Raw genomic sequence first — 27525 nt, 5'->3', positions numbered from 1 at the left:
CTACTTTATATCCACTTATAATACTTATGGGTATGTAACCTGATTTTTACCTCAGAATAACAGAGTTCCACAGCTGAACAATCAGAGAGAGGGCAGTGCAAGCAGGCAGGAGCCTGCCAGCCACACAGGAAAGCCAGGCCCCACAGGGAGATTGGCAACCCTAGTGAATTTTGAGGGGCAGACTGGGAGGTGTGTTTGACCTCAGGACACTTTCAATGATTCCCAATAGCAACGGCAGACTGTTTAGAATGTGGGGGTGAGGACCAATCAGGCCACATATGCAAATGACCTCTGTGTCACAACTGTCTCGGGAGGGGTTAGGTGTGGAATGTTGTGAGCCCCAATTAGCCTGCATATGCAAATGACCTTGAAAGGCTGGCCCAATTAGGGAAGACCGGCTGAGCTGGCGGTGGGCGGGAGCACAAGCAGGCAGCAGCCTGCCAGCCACACAGGAAAGCTATATTCCTTTACGAAAATACATTTTACCCATTTTTACCCCCTTAGGGGGCAAATTTCTTAAAATACCTTCTTAGTGAGCCTCTACATGATGAAAGGAATGTTCTCCCTAAATTTCCCATTTCTAGGTCCAGGGGTTTGGGCTGGGCGTTGATGAGTCAGTCAGGACGCTTGTCTTTATATATCTAACTAGCTTGATGCCCGTTCTTCGCTACGGTATTTAACTACTTTAAATCCAGTTATAATATTTATGGGTATGTTACGTTTTTTGGTTGCGGGGCAGGGTTGAGTTGGTTTTGTAATATAATAGCATAGTACTTGAGCTTCACAAAAGTGTTTGAATAAAGCGAAGCATGTTGATATCTAAAACTGATGAAGTGAATTTCGAAATTAAGATTTATTGAAGAGATTTTTAAAAGGAAAAGATTGTAGTGCAATAAATAAAGTGAAAAATATGTACAAATTTTTTTTTCTACTGAAGGACTTCTTTGTAGACCTCATTGGTGGTTTCCCCCCACTTTGGAGCCCCCACTTTGAGGAGAAGCTTGTGGGGTGGGAAGCCAGGAGGGCTGAGCATGTTGAGGAACTCCACATGGCAGTGGACTGCATCATCCATTGGCACCACTGAATCCACAGATCTGTACTCCATTTCTGCCCCTTCAAGGGAGTTAAGTTGTGTTTCATTAATGATGGCAGCCTTGTCATTCTTGGGGGTCAGAATGGCATGCTTGCACAGACCGTCCATGGACTTCTCTGTGATAGTGACAATATCAGGGTATATTGTGGCTGTTAGGTCTGCTAGGGTCGTCACTACTGTGCCCAGGCCTGCAGGGATGGTCACCTTTCTCTTGGATTTGGGACTTGCTGGTACTTGCCCACTGCAGGAATATGATGTGCATATTTCTTTGCCGCATCTCTAAGTTGTTTCCTCTTTTTAGCATTGGTGTATCTTATACAATGTCTGCCAGGAGGCTTCCTGGGGGCAGTAAGAGGTGGTGGCTGCAAGAGGTATGAGGTGGAGTTGGACTGAGGGAGGGATGGTGTGGTGAGCACTTTGGCAAGTTCATGTGAGAGGTTCACATTGAAATGGCCCCCATGAACATTTAAAAACTCAGTTGCCATATTGACTTTTATATAAAAAGCCCTTTTCAGGAATCTTGTACTGTCTTTCTTCAACTGTCTATAGTTTCCTTGACCTGATTTTTACCTCAGAACACAGTTCCACAGCTGACCCATCAGCCTGCCAGCCACACAGGAAAGCCAGGCCTCACAGGGAGAATGACAACCCTAGAGGGGCAGACAGGGAGATGTATTTTTACGTCAGGACACAGTCAATGACTGGGAGTCATTGAATGTGTCCTGAGGCACTGTATGTGTCCTGCATACTATTTAGAATGTTGGGATGATGACCAATCAAGGCCATATATGTAAATGACCTCAGGGAGGCTGAGTTGGCAGTTGGTGCGAGGGGGTGAGCACCCTGCCAGCCACGCAGGGAAGCTGTATCCCTATGGGAAAACACTTTTAACCCTCTTAGGGGGCAAATTTCTTAAAATCCCTTCTTAGTGAGTCTCTACACCACGAAAGGAACATCCTCCCCAAATTTCACACTTCTAGGTACAGGGATTTGGGCTGGGCGTTGATGAGGGAGGGCTGTTCTGCAAAACAATGGGGGGATGCCTCCCTCAGCAAGATGTCCCTCCCCCAGCCCTCTACATTAATCAACCCACCGCAAACTTCCTTCTTTTACTTCCAGGGATTTGGAGCAGGTGAGGTCCCCCTTCCCCCAGCTCTAAAGAGGTGAAAATGACAGAGCCTTCTGATCTTGCCTTTTACACTACAATTCCCAGCTAACATTGTGTCTCCCTTCACTTGAGCATTCTCATGTACTGCATCTTGTGTACAGAGACTCTTAGATATGTTGCTCCTTTCTCTCAGTAGTTTTAATTTTTGGTGGGTTTGCCTATTTTGAAGAGCTCACGGCCACCTTTTCCACAATTTCTTTCAGCTCTCCAGATGTGGATTATTAATTTTTTCCCCACTCCAAATACTAGGAAATTTCTTCTTGTTCTCCATTTCTTCAACAGTTCCTTCCTTGGGAAAAATACTTTTGTTGCTTGCAGACCCTCATTTTAAATTAGTGACATTGGAGAGGGTCTGACTAGCTTTTCCACTCCCTCTCTCCCAACTTCCCTTCTGACTACAGCTTCTGCCCCAAATGGCTTTTGCCCATGCCAGGGACCCATGAGAACCCCAGAATAATCTTTGGGTGATCAAAGGGGAGCTTTCTTCCTTTGTTCATCAGCGGAAAAGCTGGCTGGGTCCACTCTTATTATTACTAGATCCATATACATTTTTTAAAAAAAATCTACCATAAATAGTCTAAGCACTTCTTTCTTTGTGCATTCATTACTATTCTTGACACATCTTCACTGAAGAAAATGTAATGTAACTTTTTAACTTAGTGAGAACTGAATGACTTTCTGAATGATTGTTTTTAAAAAAGCTTCAATACTTTTCATAATTCACTCATAAATGGTTATGCTACTAATGAATTGGCTCTCTCTCTCCTAGGAAAATATTGTGACTGAGAGGATTTCCTCCCCTTTCTTTCTCTGTCAAGCATCCCAGATACTGCTTTACTTCCTCAGGCTGTTCATGTTGGGGGAAGGGGGAACAACAAAGTGGATTTTTGTATCTCTCCTAGAGGTCAACTGCTCCTTGTCTGGGGGCATTGGAAGGACATTATAAGCATAGAAACAGCAGTAATCACCTCCCAAGGAAACTCAGGGTCAAAGTGGATGATGCACTGGGAAATCTGTAATTGGGTCTCTTCTGGTTTCTTTTAAAGAAGTAAATTGGAGGCCATCTTCCCTGCTCCTCTTCCAGGATTGTTAATAATGTGTGCTGGTGAGGAGGGTTGTTTTGAAAACTATAGCCATGCAGGTGCTGATTGGGATTTCCCTCTCTCTAGACAGCTGCAATTCACTTTTTTAAAATGTTAGGAAGAACTGATTACTGTTCTACCAGCAACACCTCTAATTTGACCCTCCTGTATGTTCATTTCATGACTGAGAATGGGCTTCAAATATTTCAGGATGTTTGTCCGTGGCAGTAGTGTGAGGACCTCTGGCAAGTGAAGCAGAATTGTATGAAATACTCTCCTGTACGAAACAGGAGAATTCTTCTTGGAGGAATATTTTCAATTATCAGCTATATTAATACTGACATAACCCCCCCCCCCCCATTTAATATAGTTCATGCTTTCTTAAGATTTGATTACTGTGCCTTTAGGGAACCTGCTCATCCCCCTTCCCTGAGTTTCTTCAGGGATATTTAAACCCAGAAGTTGGTCAATTTACTCCTGCCTGGAGTGAGTAGAGAGTAATAAATTAATTGTGCAATCCCAAGGCTCACTGTGGAGAGAATCCTAAGGGGAACACAAAATCATGCGGGCTCTGTATGTGCATAAATATTCAAGCCTTGCAGTTGTCTTTCTACTATTTTAGTACCTAGTCGTTTGCAGATAAACTATATAAACCTCCCCCAAAGGAGAGCCACCTAAGCCTGGCACCAAAGACATTTTGAATGAGAGCAAAGGCTTCCTTATTCTACCAGGCTTGTAGTATAAATTTCTGTAGAAATGATGTCTTGCTCCCTTTTATCCTTTGCAGCTGTTTCCTGGCTCCCTGCTAGGAATCAGTTGAAGGGGGGTGGGGGTGGGGTAACTTTTCTCAGAGCAGGTTTTCTTAGGAAAGCATGGAACACTGTGTCTAAATCAGGCTCCTGGAGCTCTGTCTCCTGTTGAGTAACATTAAAAGCAGCCTGTGAATACAAAATGCTGAAATGCCACTGATTGATCATAAATCTGCCAATTAAATAAACGTAACTCCTTTTATAATTATTTGCCTTGTGACTGCCCCCAAGCCTGTTAGAGTGGCAACTTTTCAAATATTTTTCACTTATGACTGCTGGAGTACTTTAGATAGCCCTTTCTTTCTTTCTTTCTTTCTTTCTTTCTTTCTTTCTTTCTTTCTTTCTTTCTTTCTTTCTTTCTTTCTTTCTTTCTTTCTTTCTTTCTTTCTTTCTTTCTTTCTTTCTTTCTTTCTTTCTTTCTTTCTTTCTTTCTTTCTTTCTTTCTTGTAAACAGGCTTTTATTGAAGAAAATAGCTTATCGGTTTTGTAAATGTAACTTGTTTTGTGATTGAATCTTTAAATTATTTTGGCTTCTTCTGAACTACACTTCCCTTCTTACAACCCCCAAGTAATCCAAGATACTTCCTGTTCACTCTGTGGTGATGAGAGAGCTGTAGCAGTTTTAGCTTTCCCATGGCACTGAGGTAACATAAGAAGCCCTGGGCCATGCAAGCAGAACCCTTACTATAGTTCTTCCCCTCATCTAGCATTACCCTATTTCAGAGGTTAAAACTTCCCCAAAGAAGATCTATAGCATGAGTCCTTCTGTGTGGTTCTGGGCTCCTAACATTCTCCTAGAAACCAGAGGAGCAGGGTTCACAACATAGCCTAGGCAAATGCTGGGAGATTGATGGGGGAGTTCAGGGAGAATATGATGACACTTCTGGGAGTCACTCTAGGAATTTCCCCTAATATCTGTAGTAAACCATAGGGACTAGGGAAAATTCCTAGACAGTCTGCATGGAAGCTGGTTTGAGTTGGGCATTACTGGTTCAGGATTCCAAATCCATGTAGATTTTTTTTTCAGGTTTCAGAATTTTGAGACCATTATTTTCAACGAGGAGTGAATTCAAGGTTCTGTGGCAGTTATTTATATAGATAATGACACCAAATTTGCACAGAACATAGTCCACCCTCTAAGCTAAAGACTCCCATAAATTTCAAGCAGAGTAGACCATGGAGTTCACTTTTACAGACCCTTAAATTATGAGACACGTGTCTTCTACTGGGCATCCAATGCAGTAGTATTAATTACTCCATTAGTACTTAGTACTACTACTATTTAAGGAGTTCCTGGAAGAGGAAGCAGCAGTCGGGGGCTGGGGCATGATAGCCTGAGGGCTAAGGTACATGGTATATTTGTTTACATGTTGTCTCTGGGTTCATCACTGTGATCAGAGTCACACATCAGCTCCAAGAACATTGCTTTAAAATCCATAGAAGCTGTGAGGGGCGGCATGGGTGAAGGGGAGCTTTTCCTCCCTTTTTTTCCTGATCCTAAAGAAACCCCATAGGGAAGTTATTTGCCTAAATTTGGAGCTGCCTGTGGAGTAGTCTGAGCACTCACAGCTCAACACAGACACCTCCACAGAAATTCCTTCTCTGGGGCTTGTCTCCAAAGGTGATTGGCTGGGAGTACTCACCTCCTGATCCCTTGCAAGAATCTGATTGGAAGGGAGAAATGCTATTGCCTGGGAAATCAGGACAATCAAAGAAAAACAAGATGCCTGCTGCTACTGAAGGTAAGCACTCAAAAACGAAAAACAATACAGATTTTTCTGGGAGGTGTTTTTCATAATGTCTAAGAATCCCAGATTTGTGTTACATTTCCAAAACATCATGGTCATGACCTTTTGTGTATATTATCAGCTCAAGAATTTCAGAATGCACTCCCTTAGTAAATGGCCCAAGCTCGCTCAGTGAGCGTTCACAGTTGTGATGTTTTGAACCTGGGTCTTCCAGATCCCAGGATGAAACTCTGTCCACTATACCACACTGGCTTTTGTTCAGGGGCCGCTGTTGAACAGTAGAAAGCAGCAGGGCCTGGTGAGTCATGAAAGTCAGGTGGTAGAAAGTCGTCCAGTGGTTGCTGCTGGGCCAGACCCCTATGAGTCTTCCCTCAAAGGCCAAAATAGCCCTGGAAAGGGCCCTGCCCCCCGCCTCCTTTTACTGATAGAAAGCAAGGCTTGAAGACTGGCAGCATCATTGTGGTGGACTAGCAATCGCCTCTGAGGGCATTTGTTGCGATCTTGGAATGATTTGGGGGTTTGTAGAAAACTGTCTTGTCTGTTTGTGACTCCAGTCTCTGAATTTAGGTATCCACAGCTTCTACCATGTAGAGAATTAGATATATTGATGAGATTTTGATGGCATTTTCCTTTTTATGATCTGCCAAGTGATGTCTCTGAAAATGCTTAGTAATCACATGATATCTTAAGGAATTGTAGTCAAGGATCGTTGAGGTGAAAGATATATTGTGATATGACCATATTTAAAAGACTATTTAAGAGCTACCTTGGATGAATGAGATAATGATCTGCAATTCTATGTAGTGCTTTACCACATGGCAAATTATTTAGGCTAGGTTGCAAACTTAATTTTATTTATTTATTTTTATTTATTTTATGCTATTTATAATCTGCCTTTCTCACTGAAACTGAAGGTGGATTACACAGTGTAAGTCAATATAATTAATGGCTGGAACATTCAATAAACAATATAATAGAGTATGGATTGCAGAAATTTGAAAACAAAAATGGATCTGAATACAGATATGACACATTACAGAAACAAAACAGAAGTAATTTGACATGATATATTGAACAACGCAGAAACTCCCAGTAGGAGCATATCTATACCCACAAACAGTACCCAGTAAGTCCCTGCATCCAAGTGACTACCGTCCCCATTATCAAGACATCTCTCTGAGCCATTTCTTACAGCACAGGCCTATTGCTTAAGTAAAAAAACCCTCCTGAATAATTCAGTTTTGCACAGTTTACAGAAATCCAGGAGAGTGGTCGCTGTTGTGTTTAACCAGTAGAAAAATCAATTAAAGCTTTCATGGTGATGGCAAATGTCGTGGGGCTCAGTTTGCACTTGTTCATTTTTGAAAACAGTTAGATTCAAGAGAGGCTCTGTAATGTATTATCTCATCCATATCATCTAGTATCCAAAGATCGCTGTTTTGAATTGCTGATCCTAGCAGTTGCATATAAGCTTCACAGACTGCTGTGAGGTCACATCTTTTGGGGTAGCTATTGACAATATGCTAAAGCTTTAACTTTAAAAATCTGTTTCATTGATATACACGGAAGAGCGTGTAAAGATTTCCTTTTTAAGTAAATTTGTTACAGAAAAAAATTAGATGCCTGGCATTTTTAAGCAAAAAATAAATTCTGGGAGATAAGACAGTGATACAGAAGATCAAACATGCTGGTAGAAATTAATACAATAGAACAGCTCAGGACCAGCAAAGTATATAAACAAATATTTAACCAGGGTGTTAATTCTAAATTGGATGGTCCCGTGATATCCTATAATTGTTATAAAACTGTACACACTTAATCTATATTTCTAATGACCTTTGTTATGCAAAAAGTATATAATTTGTTAACTTGTTTATATTATTGAGCTCCCTTTTAAAACAAAAACAAAAAAACACAATTCCACTAAAGAAACTTCTTTCTGAAGTCATTTAATAACAATCAGTAACTTAACTGATGCCAATAAATAAATCTTCATCTCTATTTTGGGCTTGGATTCCAGACCTTTAATAAAATAACTGGGTGCATAGGTACTACAATAAAAGCTCTTTTCTATAATTCCTTGATCCTGAAAATCATAAGTCAGTAATATAATTAGTTTTAATTAAAAGGCAATAGTTTGGATCCTAACTACAGTTTCTGCTAATGAAAGGTAGAGCAGGGAGCAGTTTTCACTTATTCCCCTCTCCTCCAGCTACCGACCACTACTTTGCAGCCATGCTTTTTCCAGGGTTCCACCAACTCCCAGGGTTGCAACAGAAGGGAAGCCTGAAAGTTCCCTGCTGCATTCATGGGCCACTTCCACATGGTGAACTTACCTTGGGCTTTCTATGTTTTCAGCCCATGAGGATTGGATCTACTTAATTCATCGGTTCTGGCCCCATACTGCTTTGATTCTAATTCTACACTTTGAGGGAGTTGAACCGTAGTGGTGTCTGTTCTTTTATTTCTGCACTAGAAAAATGCTCCATTTCTACTGCAGACTTTGAGGACACTTCAGTTTCATTACCTGATTGGCTGAGGACTTGTCAGTTACCTCAGTTGACAGGCTGAGAATGTGTCAGTTTCCTCAGTTGATTGATGGGAAAACTTACAAGGTTTATTTTTGTTTGGTTGTATTAATAGTACTAACATTGCAGTGTTGCTGTTTAATTTTTTTTTTAATGCCAAAGAAGATTAGACTAAAAAGTACAAGCAGCATAGGTGAAAAACTTTAAAATATCAAGTGAGATCTAAGGCTCTTTATGCAGAGTGTTTGTGTTTTTTTTCTTTAAGTTACCAATGTTGTAACACTGCTATTTAATTTTTTTTAATTCAGGGAACAAAACCTGGTTTAGTCACTGTTCAGCCAATCAGGATGCAGGGCAATAAAGGGGAGGGCAAAAGGCAGGGGCCAAGAAAGCATTCTGCACTTCAGAAAAGCCCTGGTTTGACTTTGCTGTTAAAAAAAAAAACTCATTGTGGTATGTGGCAGAGAGAACACCTACAGAAAAGCTGGGGAAAGATCGATTCTGCGACAGACGCAGCCTTTCCATGTGGAGAGCAAAAAAGTCTGGGAACAGTTTGGAGACTGAATCAGGGTATTTTGACCATGCGTGCAGAAATCTGGAGAAATATTGATGCAGTATGGGACCAGAACCAATGAAAAAGGCCCATGCAGAAATGACCATGATTCTAAACCAGTGAGATAGATCCTATGTCTCTATTCTGCTTATAGGAGGTTTCCTCTGGTGGAAAAACTCCTGGACCTTGTGGGCGGCTCCTCTGTTAATGAAATGAAGTTGCAGAATTGAACCTACTGGCTTGAATGCTACAAGTTAAAAGTGGATTTTCCCCTTTCCTTAATTGTCCTTTTATGATGCCCCCCCCCAAGGCATTGCCAGGTATAACAGGACACTCGTGGTCAGGAATTACTTTTAGGTACACAGGGTTCCAAGAAACCTACAGCAATGCCTTTGGGAGGTTCCAGGGGGTTCTGAAGGAAGGTGGTTTATAATAACCATCCAGTTCTCACAGTATTGCGGTTACTCAGGGTCAAACTAGTCATTGGCCACTTCCACATGTCCTTAAAGGGACAGCACACTCACAGAATGCTAGTGGTTTTTCCCCTTCATTCCACATGTCTCCATTAGCAAAATGGGTGCAGGGCATTTACCTACCATTTTTTAGGCATTCCTTCTGTGAACGCACTTTCTCCAGTCTTTCCTTTTGGCACGGCTTGATGGAGTGCTTTTTCTTCATTCCTGGGCATGTGAATGCCAAAAGCGCGCCAACAAAACCTCCGATCGCCGCCTGGCTCTTCTCCCCAAGCTCTCAGCATTCGATCACCCCTGTGCAGAACTAAAAAACATTTGAAAGAGAGGTAGGCGACGCTGACAAAATTGCCCAACCTCCCCTCCAAACCAGCTTTTTCTAGGAGCAGCTGAGGCTGCCTGTGACAACAAAGTGCAAGGTAAGCGCTTTTGCGGAGTGTATGTGGATGCTGAGTTTTCAGAGCGACTCAGTAAAACACACACAATAACTGGGACCAGGGCGAGAAAGACCGGCTGTGTGGAAACGGCCATGATTTGGGAGCTCTGTGGTTGGAGTTCCCCAGCATTTTTAAGTCTTTGAAACAGCTGCAAGAGAAACACAGATCAGGGCTATGATGCTGGCATAACTTCCTCAGTTGAAATCCTTCCCATCACCCAAAGCTGCCATGAGTTACAAGGGGCAGGGAGGTGATACCTGCCTCTCTTCTCCCTATTTAGTTAATAGCAGCTTTGGGGTTATTTTGGTCAAGAAAACAACAAGAGGAAAATGGTTTAATCCCCTTTCTCCAGGACTTACAACTCCAGTTCAATTCTTTTGAAGCTGTGGAAAATAATAACGTTCAATCAGATTTCCTGCCTAATATGTAGTTTGAACCTAACCCTTTTCTGTTTTCCAAAAACCATATGTATGTTATAGTCAAATAAATTCTTCCCCAAAGATTCAGCATCTTTTAGTTTTGTGGAGATTGATTAAATCAGTAGTAAGTACACTATTAAGTTGGTTTTCCTTGTTGTCTGTTTACTAATCTGCAGCATGAGGATTACCCTTGATTTTGAAAAAAAGCTTCTTGTGAGTGGAGAAGGTATATGTTTGATCTGCGCCTTTCCCCCCTTTTAGTCTTTACCAGGACTGTGGATTATAGGCTACTTCTCCGTGCTTTAGAATATTCTAGGGATGTGCCGATACGTAAACTCAAGCATCTTCCCTGAGTGCTAGATAAACGTAAACCATAAATCTCTTGTAAGCTCAAAATTATATATTTACAAAAGGTGAAGTGTAGTTTGTCACAGCCACAAAGAGAAAGGAATATTTTAAAATGGGTGTGCTGCTTTTTCCTTCACTGTGTTTCTGCATTAAACACATACAAGCACAAATTGTTCATCACTTCCTGGAAGATTTAGGGTGGAACTGTATGTTACATGTACTTCTGTGATTCATTTTTGGGACTGTAATTCTTTCGTTTGAATGACAAGGCTACAATTTGAAATGGAGGACCAGAGCAGGGAGAAGAGTGCCTCTGTAACTCTTGTGCTGAAAATTGCCCCACCAAAGTTGCTTTTATCCCCACTGAAAAAAAGATGTTAGTAACCATATCTTTTCCCTTTTCTACTTAAACACAGAAGTGTCTTAGGTGTATTCCGCACAGGGACAGGCTTATATAGTTTCCTCATGATTATTATAGCTGTTAATAAAATGTAGTGACCCTGGGGCTTCCACACAACAGGTTTCCCCAGTAGTATTTTTTTTTAACCGAGTTTGCATAACATTATCTCTGGCCCCCTTCCCAGCAGAGAGATGCCTTTTCCCTTAAGTTGCTGCAGCAAAAGGGGCTAGAGATTTTACTTTTTAAAAAATGAAAACCGAGACTGCAGGGAATCTGATTCACATATTGGCATACTGCTATTCAATAGCCAGTTTTTTTAAAAAGAAAAAAGTCTTGGTGATAAGGAGACGATGTGGCTTTTGCAGGGAAAATGGCTGCTCTGTGGGTGGGAATGGAAAAATCTGAACTTTCTCACCCACATGGCAGCCATCCAGGTTTTCCTTTCCAACAACCTCAACACAAAGCAGGTTTGGAGAAGATTGGGAAAACGTTGGGGAGGTGCATGAATGCACCACAACACTGAGGAAATGGAGAGAAAAACATTTCCCAATCGCGTTGAATTTGGGGCAAATATGCCCATGTGGAAACACCTTCAATTGTGTATAAAGAACAGAAGGGATAAATATTTTTAAAGAGTATGTGTGAGGGGAGCTGGTGGATCCTCTCCCTGTGCATTGCTGTAACTCTTCTCTAATACCTTTTTAATCTGCCAAGGTCACATCATGTATCAAAAATTAGCTAAAGAGGGATTCGTGGAGAATGACTATGTGGAGAGATGTTACTAGTAGGAGAAGGGGTCTGTAATCCTCATACATGAAGCTCCCTCATACTGAGTCAGACCATTGATCTGTCAAGGCCAGTAGCATCTACCCTGGCTAACAGTCTCTCCATGGTCACAGGTGTTTCACATCACTTCCTACTCAACTGTTTTAAGTAGACATGCCAGGGATTGAACCTGGAACCTTCTACATGCAAAGCAGAGGCTCTGCCACAAAATCCCTAACCTTTGCTTTATGACAATGTTTTTCTCCCTTTATTCAGAGTTCTAGAATGCCAAGGCCTGCCAATCGTGAACGGACAGTGTGATCCTTACGCAACAGTTACATTAACAGGACCGTGCAGGTTAGCAGTCTGTTACCGTGTTTTTTTATTACTTGTCACTTTCCCAAAACTGAAGAAAGTAATATGCAAAACAACATCACCAACAACAAAAGATAAGGCAAGAATCTTTTAGGGTAGTTTGAGGTACTCTCAAATCCCTACTGACCTTGCCTGAAGGGAGGGGTGTCATTTTCTATTCTGGTAACTAATAAGTCTTTGTATTTTTTAAAGAAAGCCTAGAAACATAAATAATCTAATAAACTGTTTTAAGATATATCAAAATACCTTTTGGGGGTGTGGCTTTACTTTTTATATTTGCATTTACATAAAAAGAGGGTGAATCATTATAAATTATGCTAAGAGCCTATTTGAAGGCTTAACCCACACCTTCCTCTGTGCACTGTGATCAGGAGCGAGCCCTGGGTCAATGCACAGCCTTCCTTGTTCTCCTCACAGTGCGCTGAAAATAACAACCACACTGGGAGATTTTGTAGTAACTTGAATGCAGCATTTCCCTTAGCCAGGCTGAGGCCCCTTTTTGCTTCAAATAATGGTGGGGTGTCCCCATTCAGGTGCATCCTAATATGGTAAGGGAAGCCGATGAGAAGGCCTTTCCCCAAATTCTCCTTGTACGAGATTGAAGGAAGACACAAAGTTACATACATAGCAGGGGGAGAGCAGGCTACAAAATGTCAGATTTTGGGTAACTCTTCTTTTTGCTTCTCTTTCCTGCAGATCAGAAGCCAAAAAGACTAAAGTTAAAAAGAAGACCAACAACCCGCAGTTCGATGAAGTGTTTTACTTTGAGGTTGGTATTTCAGAATAGTGGGTAATGAAATGCATTGCAGTGCTATTGAATGGGATTCGTGCAATCGATACTGTGCCAGCTGCTACCTTTTGTGAAAAGAGTGTTTTCAGGACAGTGCATTGCCCCCCAAAATCTTGAGCCCAGCTCACCACCCGGCAAGATGGAAAATGATCATGTTTCCAGGTGACTGGAGCAAGGTTCATCTAGTGGCTTCCCCTCCCTGGAATGGCCCTTCGAAGCCAATTGGCCAGGCTTTGATTTAGTGCTGATGAGTGAGTGCTTTCCAGAATGTGGTTTTAGAGCCACTCCACCCTGTCTTTCTTGGTCAATGGTGGGAGGATTGTCTCACAGGAAATGTAAAAAGCCTTAAAAGCAGTAGTTGCAAGCCATTCAAAATTGAAGGTTTTGGTTGCTTGCCAACATGCTGTAACACAAAAGCTCCCTTCACTTCACTTCAATAGAAGCCTCTTCCATTCCATAGAAAATCTCTACAACTTTGTTTAAGAGAGTCTCTTTTTTTAAAAAAAAGAAAGAAAAGAAAAGCCTTACATCATTCAGAATTATGCCATTCCCACCCATCTCTTTCGTTTTAGCTGCAGTTGCAATAGGAATACGTACAAACTTTGCACAGGAGCTCAATCCAAACTCTAAAGTAGTTTGCAAAGCGAGTACCTTTTTTTGTTTGATTTGTATATGAAATGTGGTGGGTTTTGCTTTTGTATTCTGTGCTTTAAAGGAAGTTTTAGCGTGATGTCTGAGTAAATCTTCACACTGGCTAACATACAATAAGCGAACTGCGCTAACGGCAATTACTAATGCTGATCTTGGTTACTGGGAACAGGATGTGAGGCCGAAAGGGCAGAAAGAAGGCCTGCTTTGTCAAGATTGCTTTGGGAATGGGAGGTGGGTGCGCTTAGCTTTAGAGAGGTTATGCATGTCACGGATGCGTTCCAGCTGAGAAAGAACTTGCCTGCGTGTGTAAATACTAAGTATATAGTGCACTCCTTCATATGTTCAAAACTGCATCTTATGTATTGGCAATCCTTAGAACAAGCAAAGTCTCTCTACACATTATAAGTACCTAGGGACGCTCAAGTGCAGGACTGTATGTGTGGCCTGGTCCTCAGTTCACGTGCAGGCTGTTCTTGCTGTGCACCCGTGAATGCCGCCTTCACAGGAGCTCCCTTCGTGACAGGGATACTTTTAGCAGTTGAGGAGGAATCAATATAGAACATACGAATTTATTCACAGGGAGCCAATTGAAGTGTGACTGTGCAAGCGAGTACATGGGAAGTTGGAGGGGGGACACGTGAAATGAGGTTCACTTGGGCATCCCTGGGTACTTAGTAACATGTAGAGAGACTCTCAGTAGGTCAGTATTATCCCCATTTTTCACCATTTTGCAAGGGATCCAGCTGAGAAACAAAGTAATTTCCATGACTAAAGTGAGACTAGCTGTCCATTTCCTGCCTTACTAATCTATATAGCTCAACATAGCAGAAGCTGTAATATAGCTATGCTAAGAAACCCTAGAGAAGGACTTGGCTCAATACATTGCTCCTTTACATTGATTTTCCTGAAAATCTGCTGATTCCTGTTCTCCTCCCGCGCCCTCACTCCAACTAAAAAAAAAAATTAAAACTAGGGCTGGCAGCAGCATACCCAGAATTGAGACAGCTGCCAGGGTTATTGGCAGGGCCCACTGCTGCAGAGCCCCCCAACTCCATGCTATCAGGAAAGAAATTGTGACACTCCAGGTGGGAACAGTGAAGGTATTCCTATCTGTTCATACCACCCAGCACCATTGGGGAAAGGACATATGGTCCATAGGGAAGGCTCGAAGGTACAGCAACCAGGGTAACAGACAGTCAAAAAATCAATATTAATACATATATTATTATTTTATGCAAAAGTGCAAAAGTGCAGAAGTGCAAATGCATACAAGAACAATTTAAAGTGCATATATCAGCATTAATGAGGTAGTCTATCGGATAAACAGTAAGTACATAAATGCATTTAGTACAAAATTTTTTAGTGCAAAATTTTTCACTGGTGGTAAGAGAGTGCATAAAAATGGAAAGAAAGCATTCCTCTTGTGTGTGGAAACAGTCCATATGTCCAAGGATGGAAGTTGGATGTGTCCAAAGTCATCTAGCCGACGGGCTTTAGCTCGCTGTTACCAATTCCCGTTTCGGTTTTTCTTCTTCCTGGGCTAGACTCTATGGACTACAATAAAATTAACCCATCAGTAATAAATATTATGCAACTGTAAAATATCTCCAATTATTACAATGTCAACAAATGGTCATTTTCCTTACTGTCCACAAGCATCTCTCCTCACTCCACACACCGTTGCAATCTCAAGGAAACCGATAGTTACAATTAATTCGAGACACACCCCATATTTAAATAACACGCCTTGGGTCGCATAATTGAAATAAAGTGATGAGCCCTTAAAGGAGCAGTACTACAAGGACATGATAATACCAATATCATAAAAACCACATTACAATACAGAAACGGCAAATAAAAAATCACCACCCATATATATATACACAATACATACAAAATGGAAGGGGAGTGCAGAAGAAAACATTATCCCCCTTATCCTAAAAAACAGGAATAATCCATTGAGAGATTCAGACCCCCTGGCGTCAGGCTCTTAAGCTCAAAGATCCACTTGGTTTCAGCTTGTAGAAGTTTTTTAGTATAATCAATAGTGGCATGTAAGTCCAACACTTCCAAAACAGAGACAGACAGCTCCCTGGTATCATTGTGTCTAGACAAGAAATGCTCCACTAGGGGCGCCTCCCTGGTATAAGTTCTAATACGCGACAAATGTTCCTGTATACGGACACGTAATTGTCGCGTGGTGCTCCCTACATAATTCAAGTGACAGCTGCATTGTATTATATAAACCACGTTTGATGTTCTGCAATTAGAGAAACGAGGAGAGTAACCTCTTCTAGGTGTTATGAGCGTGGATACATTAACCATCAGATTACATACGGAGCAATCCCCACAAGGGAAATGCTCCCCTGGAAGGGGGCATTCCCGACTCAGCAGCTGATATTCTGATCTTACGAGAAGATCTTTCAGGCTCCTGGTGCGTCTAAGACCTGCTTTTGGAAAGTTCTCACAGCCGGCGATGCCGCTCACTAGGTGCCAGTGTCTCTTGACAATTTTATTGATTGCCCCGGACAAGGGAGTATATTCTAACGCCCAAGTGATCCTTGTATCGGGCTGTCGGATCTTCGGGCGGAGAATCATATCATGCGGTGTTAACTCCGCCCTCCTGATCGCTGGTGCTCTCACACTCTCCGAATAACCTCTAGAGGCAAAAGCTAGATCAAGATGCCTATTGTGTTCTCTAAAATCATCATGAGCGGTAGAATTTCGTTTAATCCTTAAAAACTGCCCGATCGGTATATTAGTTTTTAAATGTTTGGGATGAAACGAATCAAAATGTAAATAAGAACATCAATCCGTAGATTTTCTGAAGGGACGCACTCCCAGATTGCGAGCTGTTCGTTTATAAATAGTAACATCTAGATAGTTAATACATTGCTCGCTGCCTTCCCAGGAGAACTGTATGTCAGTGTCAAGAGTGTTGAGCCAATTAACAAAGCCTTCCGCTGGAGTCTCTGCACAGAGGATGACGATGACATCATCAATGTACCTTTTGTAAAAGACAATAAAGTCCTTAAAGGGATTGGCTTCTGCCAGAATATATTGCTCTTCCATCCGAGACATAAAGAGGTTGGCAATGCTGGGGGCCGCGGCGCAGCCCATTGCCACCCCTTTTGTCTAGTAGAAATATTCATTATTGAATTTAAAATAATTCCTTTCAAGAATTATATCCAGAATATTCAAAAGGAAAGGAGTGGAAGGAATTTGAAAAGTACGTTTAAACAATGCACTTTCCACTACCGCTCTAGCACTCTCATGCGGTATGGAAGTATATAAGGAGTTGACATCTAGTGTCATCAAATATGCCGTGTCCGGAATCTGTAAAGGTTCCAGGTAGGATATTAAAGACGTGGTGTCTTTAAGATATGCTGCGGTGCAAATCACCAGAGGCTGAAGAAAGAAATCAATATAAAGGGACAGGGGCTCTAATACCGAGTTAGAACCCGAGATGATGGGTCTCCCGGGAGGGGGAAAACCCGGTTTGTGTATTTTGGGTAGCATATAGAAAACTGGTGTATGAGGTTGATTATTAATGAGGGCATTGTAGGTTTTCTGATCAATTTCATTTGCAAGTAAACCCTCCTCCAACACAATCCTAATTACTCACTGTATTTGTGCTAGAGGGTTAGAGGGAATCCGCTTGTAGTCCGTGCTAATATTCAACTGACGCTCCGCCTCTTGAACATAATGAACAGCATCCTGGATTACAATGCCGCCGCCTTTATCCGCGGCTTTAATGACAATGCTACGATCATTTTTTAAAGAATTAATTGCGAGCCATTCTTGTTTGGTTAAATTATAGTTGTGGGGACATTTGTTCTTTTCTAATTTCCCAATGTCCCTTAGCACTACCTGCTCAAACGAGTCAATCAAAGGATCGGAGGTGACTGGACAAAAAGTGGATTTAGACCTAATTGCCACATGAGTATCCGTTCTAGGGGAACTGCCAAAACATTTTCTAAGTTTAATGAGTCTAACAAGCTTAAAGAAATCAATGCGAGTCTTAAAGGCATTATAACTGGGTACCGGGACAAATCCCAGTCCCTTGTTCAAAATGGATTTCTCAGCTTCAGTCAAGACTCTAGATGACAAATTAAATATTAGGTCCAATTTCTGTTGGGTTTTTTGAATCGGGACGGAGGTCTCCCTAAAAAATTACCTCTGGCCGGATGGGTGATGTTACCACGCGACAATTACGTGTCCGTATACAGGAACATTTGTCACGTATTAGAACTTATACCAGGGAGGCGCCCCTAGTGGAGCATTTTTTGTCTAGACACAATGATACCAGGGTGCTGTCTGTCTCTGTTTTGGAAGTGTTGGACTTACATGCCACTATTGATTATACTAAAAAACTTCTACAAGCTGAAACCAAGTGGATCTTTGAGTTTAAGAGCCTGACGCCAGGGGGTCTGAATCTCTCAATGGATTATTCCTGTTTTTTAGGATAAGGGGGATAATGTTTTCTTCTGCACTCCCCTTCCATTTTGTATGTATTGTGTGTGTGTGTGTGTGTGTGTATATATATATATGGGTGGTGATTTTTTATTTGCCGTTTCTTTATTGTAATGTGGTTTTTATGATATTGGTATTATCATGTCCTTGTAGTACTGCTTCTTTAAGGGCTCATCACTTTATTTCAATTATGCGACCCAAGGCGTGTTATTTAAATATGGGGTGTGTCTCGAATTAATTGTAACTATCGGTTTCCTTGAGATTGCAACGGTGTGTGGAGTGAGGAGAGATGCTTGTGGACAGTAAGGAAAATGACCATTTGTTGACATTGTAATAATTGGAGATATTTTACAGTTGCATAATATTTATTACTGATGGGTTAATTTTATTGTAGTCCATAGAGTCTAGCCCAGGAAGAAGAAAAACCGAAACGGGAATTGGTAACAGCGAGCTAAAGCCCGTCGGCTAGGTGACTTTGGACACGTCCAACTTCCATCCTTGGACATATGGACTGTTTCCACACACAAGTGGAATGCTTTCTTTCCATTTTTATGCACTCTCTTACCACCAGTGAAACATTTTGTACTGAAAAATTTTGTACTGAATGAATTTATGTACTTACTGTTTATCCGATAGACTACCTCATTAATGCTGATATATGCACTTTAAATTGTTCTTGTATGCATTTGCACTTCTGCACTTTTGCACTTTTGCATAAAATAATAATATATGTATTAATATTGATTTTTTGACTGTCTGTTACCCTGGTTGCTGTACCTTCGAGTTGTTCGTGTTCCCAGGGGGTTCCCTTTGTTGTTTTTCCCATAGGGAAGGCTCACAAATAGAAAGGAAACACAAGGCAGGTGGGGATATGGGTGGGCTGGAAGGAAGGTATGAGTGGGGGTCAGAACAGAAGAGGGGGGCCCCTAAAACTAGAACAGGCCCTGAAATAATGGGTTGCTATTTTCTTCTAATAAAAGGTTAATGGAAGCTTATGCTGGAATAAACTTGGTTAATCTGAAAGGTACTGCTTGATTTCTGTTCTACTTAGTCACAGTATAAGTGAAATTAAATCATCATCAAGACCTTAAACTAACTCCTGGGTGGCATAATCAGAACCTTATTTCAGTGTGGTGTAGTGGTTAGAGTGTCAGACTAGGAATGGGGAGAACCTGGTTCAGATCCCGACTCTGCCATGAAAGCTCACTGGGTGACCTTGGGCCAGTCACACACACTCTCACCCTAACCCACCTCAGAGGGCTGTTGTGAGGATAAAATGGAGGAGAATGAGGTAAGCCACTGTGAGTCCTCATTGAGGAGAAAGGTGGGGTATAAATGAAATGAAGAGAATTATGAGATGATGAAGAATTTGCAGTTGAATTTAAATATGTCCTGAATGTAAACATTAGTTGTGGATCCAACCAGTGCTCCATCTAGTATTGACCTTTGGCCAAGGAGAGAATTACAACAAAACAAGCGAGACCTGCAGAAACCCCATAAACTCTGGTTAGATCCTAGCAGATCATGTTGCAAACTGCAATCTTTCTAAAGAAGGGCCAGGTCAGTCCTGAATCTTCTGCCTACATAAACTAGGAGTGACTACAGTAGAAACAATCCCCAGCTCAGATGGCAGAAGTCATTTCTGATGCATTCCTGAATCTGTATCTGTTTAAATGATAAAACTTCAAATCAGGGCTAGTCTGAGCTTTCTGGAGCCTGAGTGGCTGGCTGCTTCTTGTGGGGCAGAGAAGTTCTGCATACGTTTGTCATGTTTTCCCATCGACAACGACACCGTCTAATACACTATTTATGTATTAATTTTGTGACCCATGGGCTCAGAGCAGCTGACAACTATTCTAATTTGAACAGTTCTGTACCAAAGTGGGGCACACAACATTTGAGTGGAGCCTTCTGAAGGTGAAATTGGCAACTGCTCATTCATGCTTATTCTCTGTAGCAGCTCCCACATTATAGAACAGCCTGCCCAAAGTAATCAGGAAGCCCCCCCCGCCCCAGACACACACACTTCTATTATTTCACAGAATGTTCAGAAGAGAAATGTTCAGGAGCTCATTTTTTACAAAGAGATTAGAATGGTAATATAATGGAACAGTATGGGAGGTTCCTTCTATAAAGGAGAGTAATGTCGCCTATTGCACTGTTTATTGTACATACCACCTCTTTTTTTACTGCAGTGTTCTCTACCTTTGTACCTCCCTCTCTTCGTCATGGTGTGTCCTTTGCATTGTTTTCCCACTTCTATAATCCTAGTCCCTCTGCATTGTTTATTGGAATCCCTTGTTGGCTGACTGAATTGTTTTTCATATTTGCTAATCTGCCTTGAGTCTTATTGAGAAAGGCAGGTTTTGAATTAAGACAACAACAACTGAAATCATTTGGCCTCTTTTTGTCCCCAGACTGAATACAATGGATGTTTTATAGACATAACATTTGTTTTGAAAAATCCTCCCAGAAAATACCTTCCGTGGCCAATCCATGCTCTCTAAGTGACAATACTATTGGTATTGCACTTTTAGTGGCAGGTAATAGGCCTCTCTTTACCACCACCCAGGCAGTGTGGTCCAAGCAACATGAGATCCTAGGGGGTGGCACAAATGGAATGTGGATCTCAGGTAATCTTTTTGTGGCAGGATAGCTAAGAGAAATGGAGGGGATGAATGTGGTGATAAAGCCTCTGCCCAGGCGCTCTGGTATTTGGCTGTTGCTGGTACCCTTAGTGGGGGTGGGGGAGAGGAAGTAGGCAGGCAGGGCCAGCGCCTCCATTGAGGCAGGGCCAGCAACCGCCTCCAGTGCTGAGGCGCCGGAGGGGGCGCCAGGGGCGAGGGCGCACACTGCGGAGCTGGCAGCAGCAGCGCACAGGCAGCTGAGCAGGAGGGATGGGAAGCCACCCGCATGCCGCCCTGGCTACCTGCCATGCCTGGCCCACAGCTACTGGGGGCACCCTCCCAGCCCTCCCACACTGCCGCCGTTGCCAACACATGCCCCAGGCCAGGAGTAGCAGCCGTGGGCCAGGCGTTGCAGGTGTCCAGGGTGGCATGCAGAGCAATGGAGCAGGAGGGCTGGGAGGACGCACGCGCGCCTCCCCAGCCACCTGCCGTGCCTGACTGGGAGTGCACGCCAGCGGTGGCAGCGCAGGGCAGTCTGAGCGGGCAGCCCTCCTGCCCAGCTGCCCTCTGCCCTGCAGTCCGGGTGTGTGCGCAAGAGCAGACCTGAAGCTGCCCCTGGCCTCAGGCGCCAGCCCTGTAGGCAGGCTATTGCCAAGAGTGTCTCAGCCCAGCTGATTGACATGATCTTAAGTCATGGTCAATATGTCTATCTTAGACTTAGAAGATTATACCATTATGAGAGGTCACAACCAGTTTTATTAAAACACATTTTACCTGTATTCTGCCCCGTCTAATGGTGTGAATGCATTCAAAAGCAGATTGATCATCATTTAGGAGGCTGTGCAGAACAGAGTAACACAGAACTGCTGAACAGGCCAAGTTAACTGTGCTGCCTGGCTCCAGGGTACATATAAATTAAACACATAATTAAGGGCTCTTATTTCTAGTGTTTCTAATTCCCGTTAGTTTTCATTAATTATAAGCATTACTTTTTAAATACGTTTGTCTTTTTATCTGGAACTGGTTTTTCTGTTGGTGTCTACCTTTTAAAAATGCAGTTAGATTAGCATACTAATGTATATATTTTTAACAGGTAATAAAATCACTTCTTTGTGGGAAGGGGGCAAATACCCTGAACCACCAAAACATTTGAGCTTATAACAGGGAGGGACTTCTGAGCTGCTTAATTTCTGCACACATTCCGTTGCATACATTTATGCACACATTCCGTTGTGGTTACTGCTGGGTGGGGTACTGTAGTGGTAGTTTTTGTGTCATAGGCTGGTTAGAAATGAAAACCTCAACGTTACATTCTTGCCTTTGAGTTATGAAAAACAGAATAATAGGTAACCTCGTTTTAAGAATAGTTTCCTCCTGTGCTTTAGATACGCAGCTGCCTCTGCAGTGCTGGGCTTGCAACGCATCATGAATTGTGTTTTGCTCACAAGTTCTATAGACGGGGAGGGGGGCAGTAACATCTATGTATCCATTTATATGATCAAAACCAGCTTTGGAAAAGTACGTACTATGGTTACTGGCTGACAAACAAGGTTATACGCAGAAATTTGCAGTCTAAAATACTGTAGTTTCCCCCTTGTCCGCATTTATTCCAAAATAAGTTAACTTGTAGAGAGAAAAAAGAGATAAGTGGAGGCTTCATTCTTTGGACGCTCCAGGGTGAATGACAGTTAAAACTGGGTTAAAATGAATCCTGCATCATTACTGGCTCAGCTGCTGAGGTGTTGCGGAATGTTCATAAACATCCTACCTGCTAAGAATTTAAAAAACCTGTCAGCACACAGGAATCTTCTTGTAAAATGGGAAGCTTAATTGTAAATTCACACACACACAGTTTTCATTGTCCTTTGAATATTTTAAAGGTGCTCTCTCTCCCTTTCCCAGATCCTTTCCCATTGAGAAACCACACCTCAAAAAGGAAAAAGGGAGAAGGTGATATTCTGAATTTAGATGCGATATGACAGGATATATAGTCTTCAGCTGATATTTCATGTTTTAAATGGGAAGGAGAGATGAAGTCTGAATAAGTGGAATCCCCTTTTCCTCTGCTCTTATTTGCAATGGAGAGCAGAATGGAAAGATGAAAATGACCCTTCCACTATGAAAAAATAAGATGAAGCTGTTCTGCCATAGAGGAAAATACCTTCATGGAGATAGGATTCATATAATTCACCTAGTTTGGATTTATAATGATTGGGTAGTTGGTAGCTATTATCCTTTTATGTTCAAAGAGAGCAATCTATTCACTGTGGCTTTTCCCCAGAAAAATGTTCTAAGGATTGCACCTTAAGTTACCTGAGAATGGTTCTGTGAGTGCACGCCACATGTAATGGCAGAACTGTGAGGGTACTAGTATGGCTTTTACAAGTAATATTAAGACATGCAAACTTTTGATGTTTTACAGTAACCCTTATTAGCTTGTGAGCATTTTAATGTTACAGCGTCTTTGTTTTGCTTTCTAAATAAAAGCAGGCTGTTTAGATTTTTTTGTTCTTCATTATTTCTGTATGTTTTGTGTGATCAATTTCTGGTACAATTTAAGTCTCAGGCAAGAGGGACCTTGGCATCCGCATAATTTACAAAGTAAGTAGCATAGGCAAACAAACAGAGTTTACCTTCTGATGAAATTGGTCCTATATTGTCCATATTTCTAAAGTTTATCCAATTTAATTTACCAATTTACCTGAAAAGAGATATTGTAGAATTGGGAAAGTTGCAGAAAAGATCAACCAAAATGATCAGAGAAACTGCCCTGTGAGGATCAGTTAAAACACTCAGGACTGTTTAGCTTTAAAAAAAAGGAGATTAAGGGGTAGGGGACATGATAGAGGTCTATAAAATTATGCATGGTATGGAGAGAGTGGACAGGGAGAAGCTTTTCTCCCCCTCTCATAATAGTAAAACCTGAGGTCACCCTCTAGGTGATGGGTGAGAGTTTCAGGACACACAAAAGGAAGTACTTCACACAGCACATAGTTAACTTGTGGAACTGACTGCCACAGGATGTGGTGATGGCTGCTATCCTGGAAAGCTTTAAAAGGAGAGTGGACAAATTCATGGAGGATGGGGCTATCAATGGCTACTAGTTATGATGGATATCTACTTCCTCTATTACTGGAGGCAGTATGCCTCTTTATATCAGTTGCTGGGGAACATGGGTGGGAAGATGCTGTTGCAATCATCCTGCTTGTGGGTTTCCTAGAGGCAGCTGGTCAGCCACTGCAGACAGAATGCTGGACTAGACGGGCCTTTGGTCTGATCCAGCGTGGCTCTTCTCAAGTTCCCGTGTAGCCCTGTTGCTAATCCTCCTGCCCCGCCTCTGTAAACTGCTGTCTATGTATGTTCAATTCCCTGTCCCACATAGGAAGTCAGGTAGGAATTCCCTGTCTGTCTCTTAAATGGGAAGAAGCTACACCTGCGTCATCTATATTAATTTTGAAAACCCTCTTTGCTTATTCATCCATAACTGACAAGTGTCTTAGTTCTCCCCTTACTCGCTAATAAAAAGATTGTACTAATCATTTTATCATTTCTCGTCTGGACTAGGTTACCAGACCCTGCAGTTATAATAAGAAGTCCCACTTTGACATTGAAGATGCTGATGAAGTGGACAAGATGGAAATCAGGTAAATTTGTTTCCATGTTGCACATATACAGGTACGCGCACACGCAATCCCTCACCCCACCTCAAATGTGCTCTTTGGAAAGCTGAGAATAAAACTAACAAGATTTATTCTAGCATAAATCTGTGGACTAGAGCTCAGTTTTTCAGATGCAATATAGTAGGGCCTCATTAGGCAGGCATTTATATATGAGATATGAAAAAGCCATCAGTATAGTCCAAGCCATGAAATGCAGGAAGTACTGGGAGAAATGCTATTATATAAAATTTTGATATACGCAAGAAAGTACAGAGACCATTCACATTAGCTGTAATGGCCTACTTCTCTACTTTTGCTAAGCTAGTTAACAAGTTTCACTAACATACTTAAAATTTATAATGCCTAAAGAATTCCAAGTCCTTATTCAGCCCTTAGAGGGAAAAGTATATCAAACCTCTTGATTAATTCTAATGCAGCAGCTGTGAGGGTCCGCTACGTCGCATCTGACAAAATGGGCTCTTATCAATGTAAGTTTATGCATAATAAAATATTATGTCTTTAAGCTGCTGTTAGACTGCTGTTTACTTTTGCCACAATAGACTTTACGTGACTACCCCTCAGAGAAAAAACTATAATCCAGAAATGAGAGATTTCTGCTCAGCTTTATGTTGTTATATTTCCTTTGTGCTTTTGAAAGGTCACATTGTCTCTATGTACATGATCCTTAGTTGTCTTAGAGGAAAAGCATATATGTCTGGGGTTGGGGCTGTGGGGGGAAGGGTGCAAGAGTCAGAGAAAGGAAATTGCTGTTTATTTTTTGACTCATTGAATCTACTTTTCTGAGCATTAGGGCTTGTACAAACTAGACGAGGCGAATGTACAAGTACTATAAGATCAAAGAAAATATCAAACAAATGTAATTCCATAATACTTAGAGCTACATTGGCTTAGTTCTTGACTTGGTGGTTAAAACTCAGATGGAGCAACACTTTCTTGGGAGTGGACTATTTCTGGATAATAACATTCTTTTTCCACACGTAAGCTTCATCGTTTGGGTAGGTAGGAAAGAGTCTTGGAAACAGCATGGTTATAATACTTTCTACATGTCACTATCTGGTAGACTTCTCAGGTTTCCCACATTCTCATAGTGCTAAGTAATATATTTGTGAAAAAAAGCACAAGTGCCAGAAAGTCCTTGCGGGTCATTTTGTTGTGGTTTCTTGCATTGCAGGTAAAGCCATTAAAATTTTAGATGTATATAATTTTACAATCATTTGGTACACATTCCAAATGGAAAAAGGAAAGCTCCGTGTAAGTACACGCTGGGACTGTCAAATGCAGCCCAAGCTATAAGGTCAGAGTAGAGGCCTGCCACTTACATAGTGGCACATACACATAGGAGGAGTATGCCAGAAGCTCAGAACGTCTACACTGTGAGGATAGAGCAGGATCAGATGCCTGATTCTGAGGGGCTGTGGCTTAGTGGTAGAATATCTCTTTGCAAGCAGAAGATCCCAGGTTCAATCCTTAGCATCTCTAGCAGAAAGGATCAGGTATTATGTAATGTGAAAAACTTTAACCTGAGACCTTGAAAAGCCACTTTTCGTCGGAATAGACAATACTGACCTTGATAGACCAATGATCTACTCAGTATAAGGTAGCTTCTTGTGTTCATTTGGTATATAAGCCATATCCAAAGTGAAAAGATGAGTTCAATGGCTAATGAATGCATCTCAGTGGCTCCCTATGTACTCACTTGCATTAAGGATTCAAGCTAGGGTTGCCAGCCCAAGGCCGGCAACTGGTGGAGACTTCCATTGGGATGGGTCCCTAGCTAGCAACATCATTACATCACTGGCAATGCAGCAGTGTTGCCAGCAGTGCAGTGATGTCACTTCCAGCACAGCCCAAAAGTGGTGTCATCACGGAGGAAGTGACACTCTAGCATTTGCACAAAATCTTTGGTTAAACCATATGTCATGATCTGGCTGTGCCAGGAAGGCCTAGCAAGGCCTCAGAAGCCTGTTAGCAGTGGGAGTAGGCCTGCCTATGATTCCCAGGAGCTCCTGGGCCGTTTTGGCGCCCTTTTTGGCCAATCAGAACATGGGGCTAGTGCTATATAAGTCTGGGAGGAAAAAAGCCTGGGTTCTTTCACCCAGGGAGCAGGCTAGAGGAGGTTTCTGCTAGGGGGGGAGGCCCTCATCCAGGTAGGGTGAGAAGACAGGCCTGGTAGACAGAGGGACAGTGAGTTCAGTCACACTAGGGCCTTTTGTTTTTTTTACTTTCACCCATCTATTGTTGCTAAGGCACCTTGCTTGCTTGTTATTAACTGTCCTCCTTGTAAATAAATCCCTCTGTTTGCTGTTACTCTGCTGGGTCCTCACGCCTGTTTATTGGCCAAGCTACGGAGGTCAGAAGGTTTGGGAGGGTACTCTGGGCCTTCCCAAGGGACCCTAAATCCCAGAATGGTGGCAGCGTAAAGTGGCTCACCCCACCTGAGGCATGACACCATATATACCTCCCCTGCCCCAGAATTTCCTCCCCACTGCCCAGCTGGCTGGTGGCAGGGACAGCTGGCAGGGGTAGAAGTTCTCCTGCCAAAACGGAAGACCAGGCCTCCCCTACCTCAAGTCACTCTGTGCTTGGTGGTAGGGACTTGGGTAAAGAAAGAGCCTTAACTTGACCCTTTTTTTGTAGTATCCTTGCCCAGTGGGAGGTGAGGGTTCCTACCCTATCCTGTTGCAACGGAGAACTATTCTCCAATAGTAACACACTTATTCTTGTAGAAGGATCTTCTAGAACTTACTTGGCTATACACTTAAGTCCTAAAAGCTACTGACAGTTGAGTGCTGCTTATGATAGTCACTGTCTGAATATTGCTGTTCACTAGAGGGTTAACACTGTTGTTTCCAGAATGCTTTAAAAAACCCATAACTGACTGGACAGGAGGAAACCATTCATAATAACTCAGGGAGAAACTGAGTATTTATCTCTCAGCTTTGTGAATGTTGTGTAAAAAAACATGTTAAAAGGTTGCCATGTTAATTAGCTGACAGCCTCTGAAAAAGCTCCGAAGAAACAGCAGAACAGCCATGTTGAATCTTGTGAAGAATTGTAAGAATAAATGGTAGAGATAGGATGTCTGTGAAATTGATTGTCAGCCTCTGTG

At 42.1% G+C, this 27525-nt stretch overlaps 1 protein-coding gene across 1 annotated transcript in view; it reads left to right on the top strand.

Moving 5' to 3' along the window:
* Positions 1-27525, top strand: part of RASA3 (RAS p21 protein activator 3) — a 187561-nt gene that overhangs the window by 122427 nt on the left and 37609 nt on the right. Inside the window, exons 6-8 of the mRNA XM_054974731.1 lie at positions 12097-12177; positions 12892-12964; positions 24301-24380. Coding sequence (XP_054830706.1) covers positions 12097-12177; positions 12892-12964; positions 24301-24380 — 234 coding nt within the window. The remainder of the gene's footprint in view (positions 1-12096; positions 12178-12891; positions 12965-24300; positions 24381-27525) is intronic.

The sequence above is a fragment of the Eublepharis macularius genome, chromosome 3, assembly GCF_028583425.1.
Source record: "Eublepharis macularius isolate TG4126 chromosome 3, MPM_Emac_v1.0, whole genome shotgun sequence".
Classification (NCBI taxonomy): domain Eukaryota; kingdom Metazoa; phylum Chordata; class Lepidosauria; order Squamata; family Eublepharidae; genus Eublepharis; species Eublepharis macularius.
This window is presented reverse-complemented; position numbering and strand designations above follow the sequence as displayed.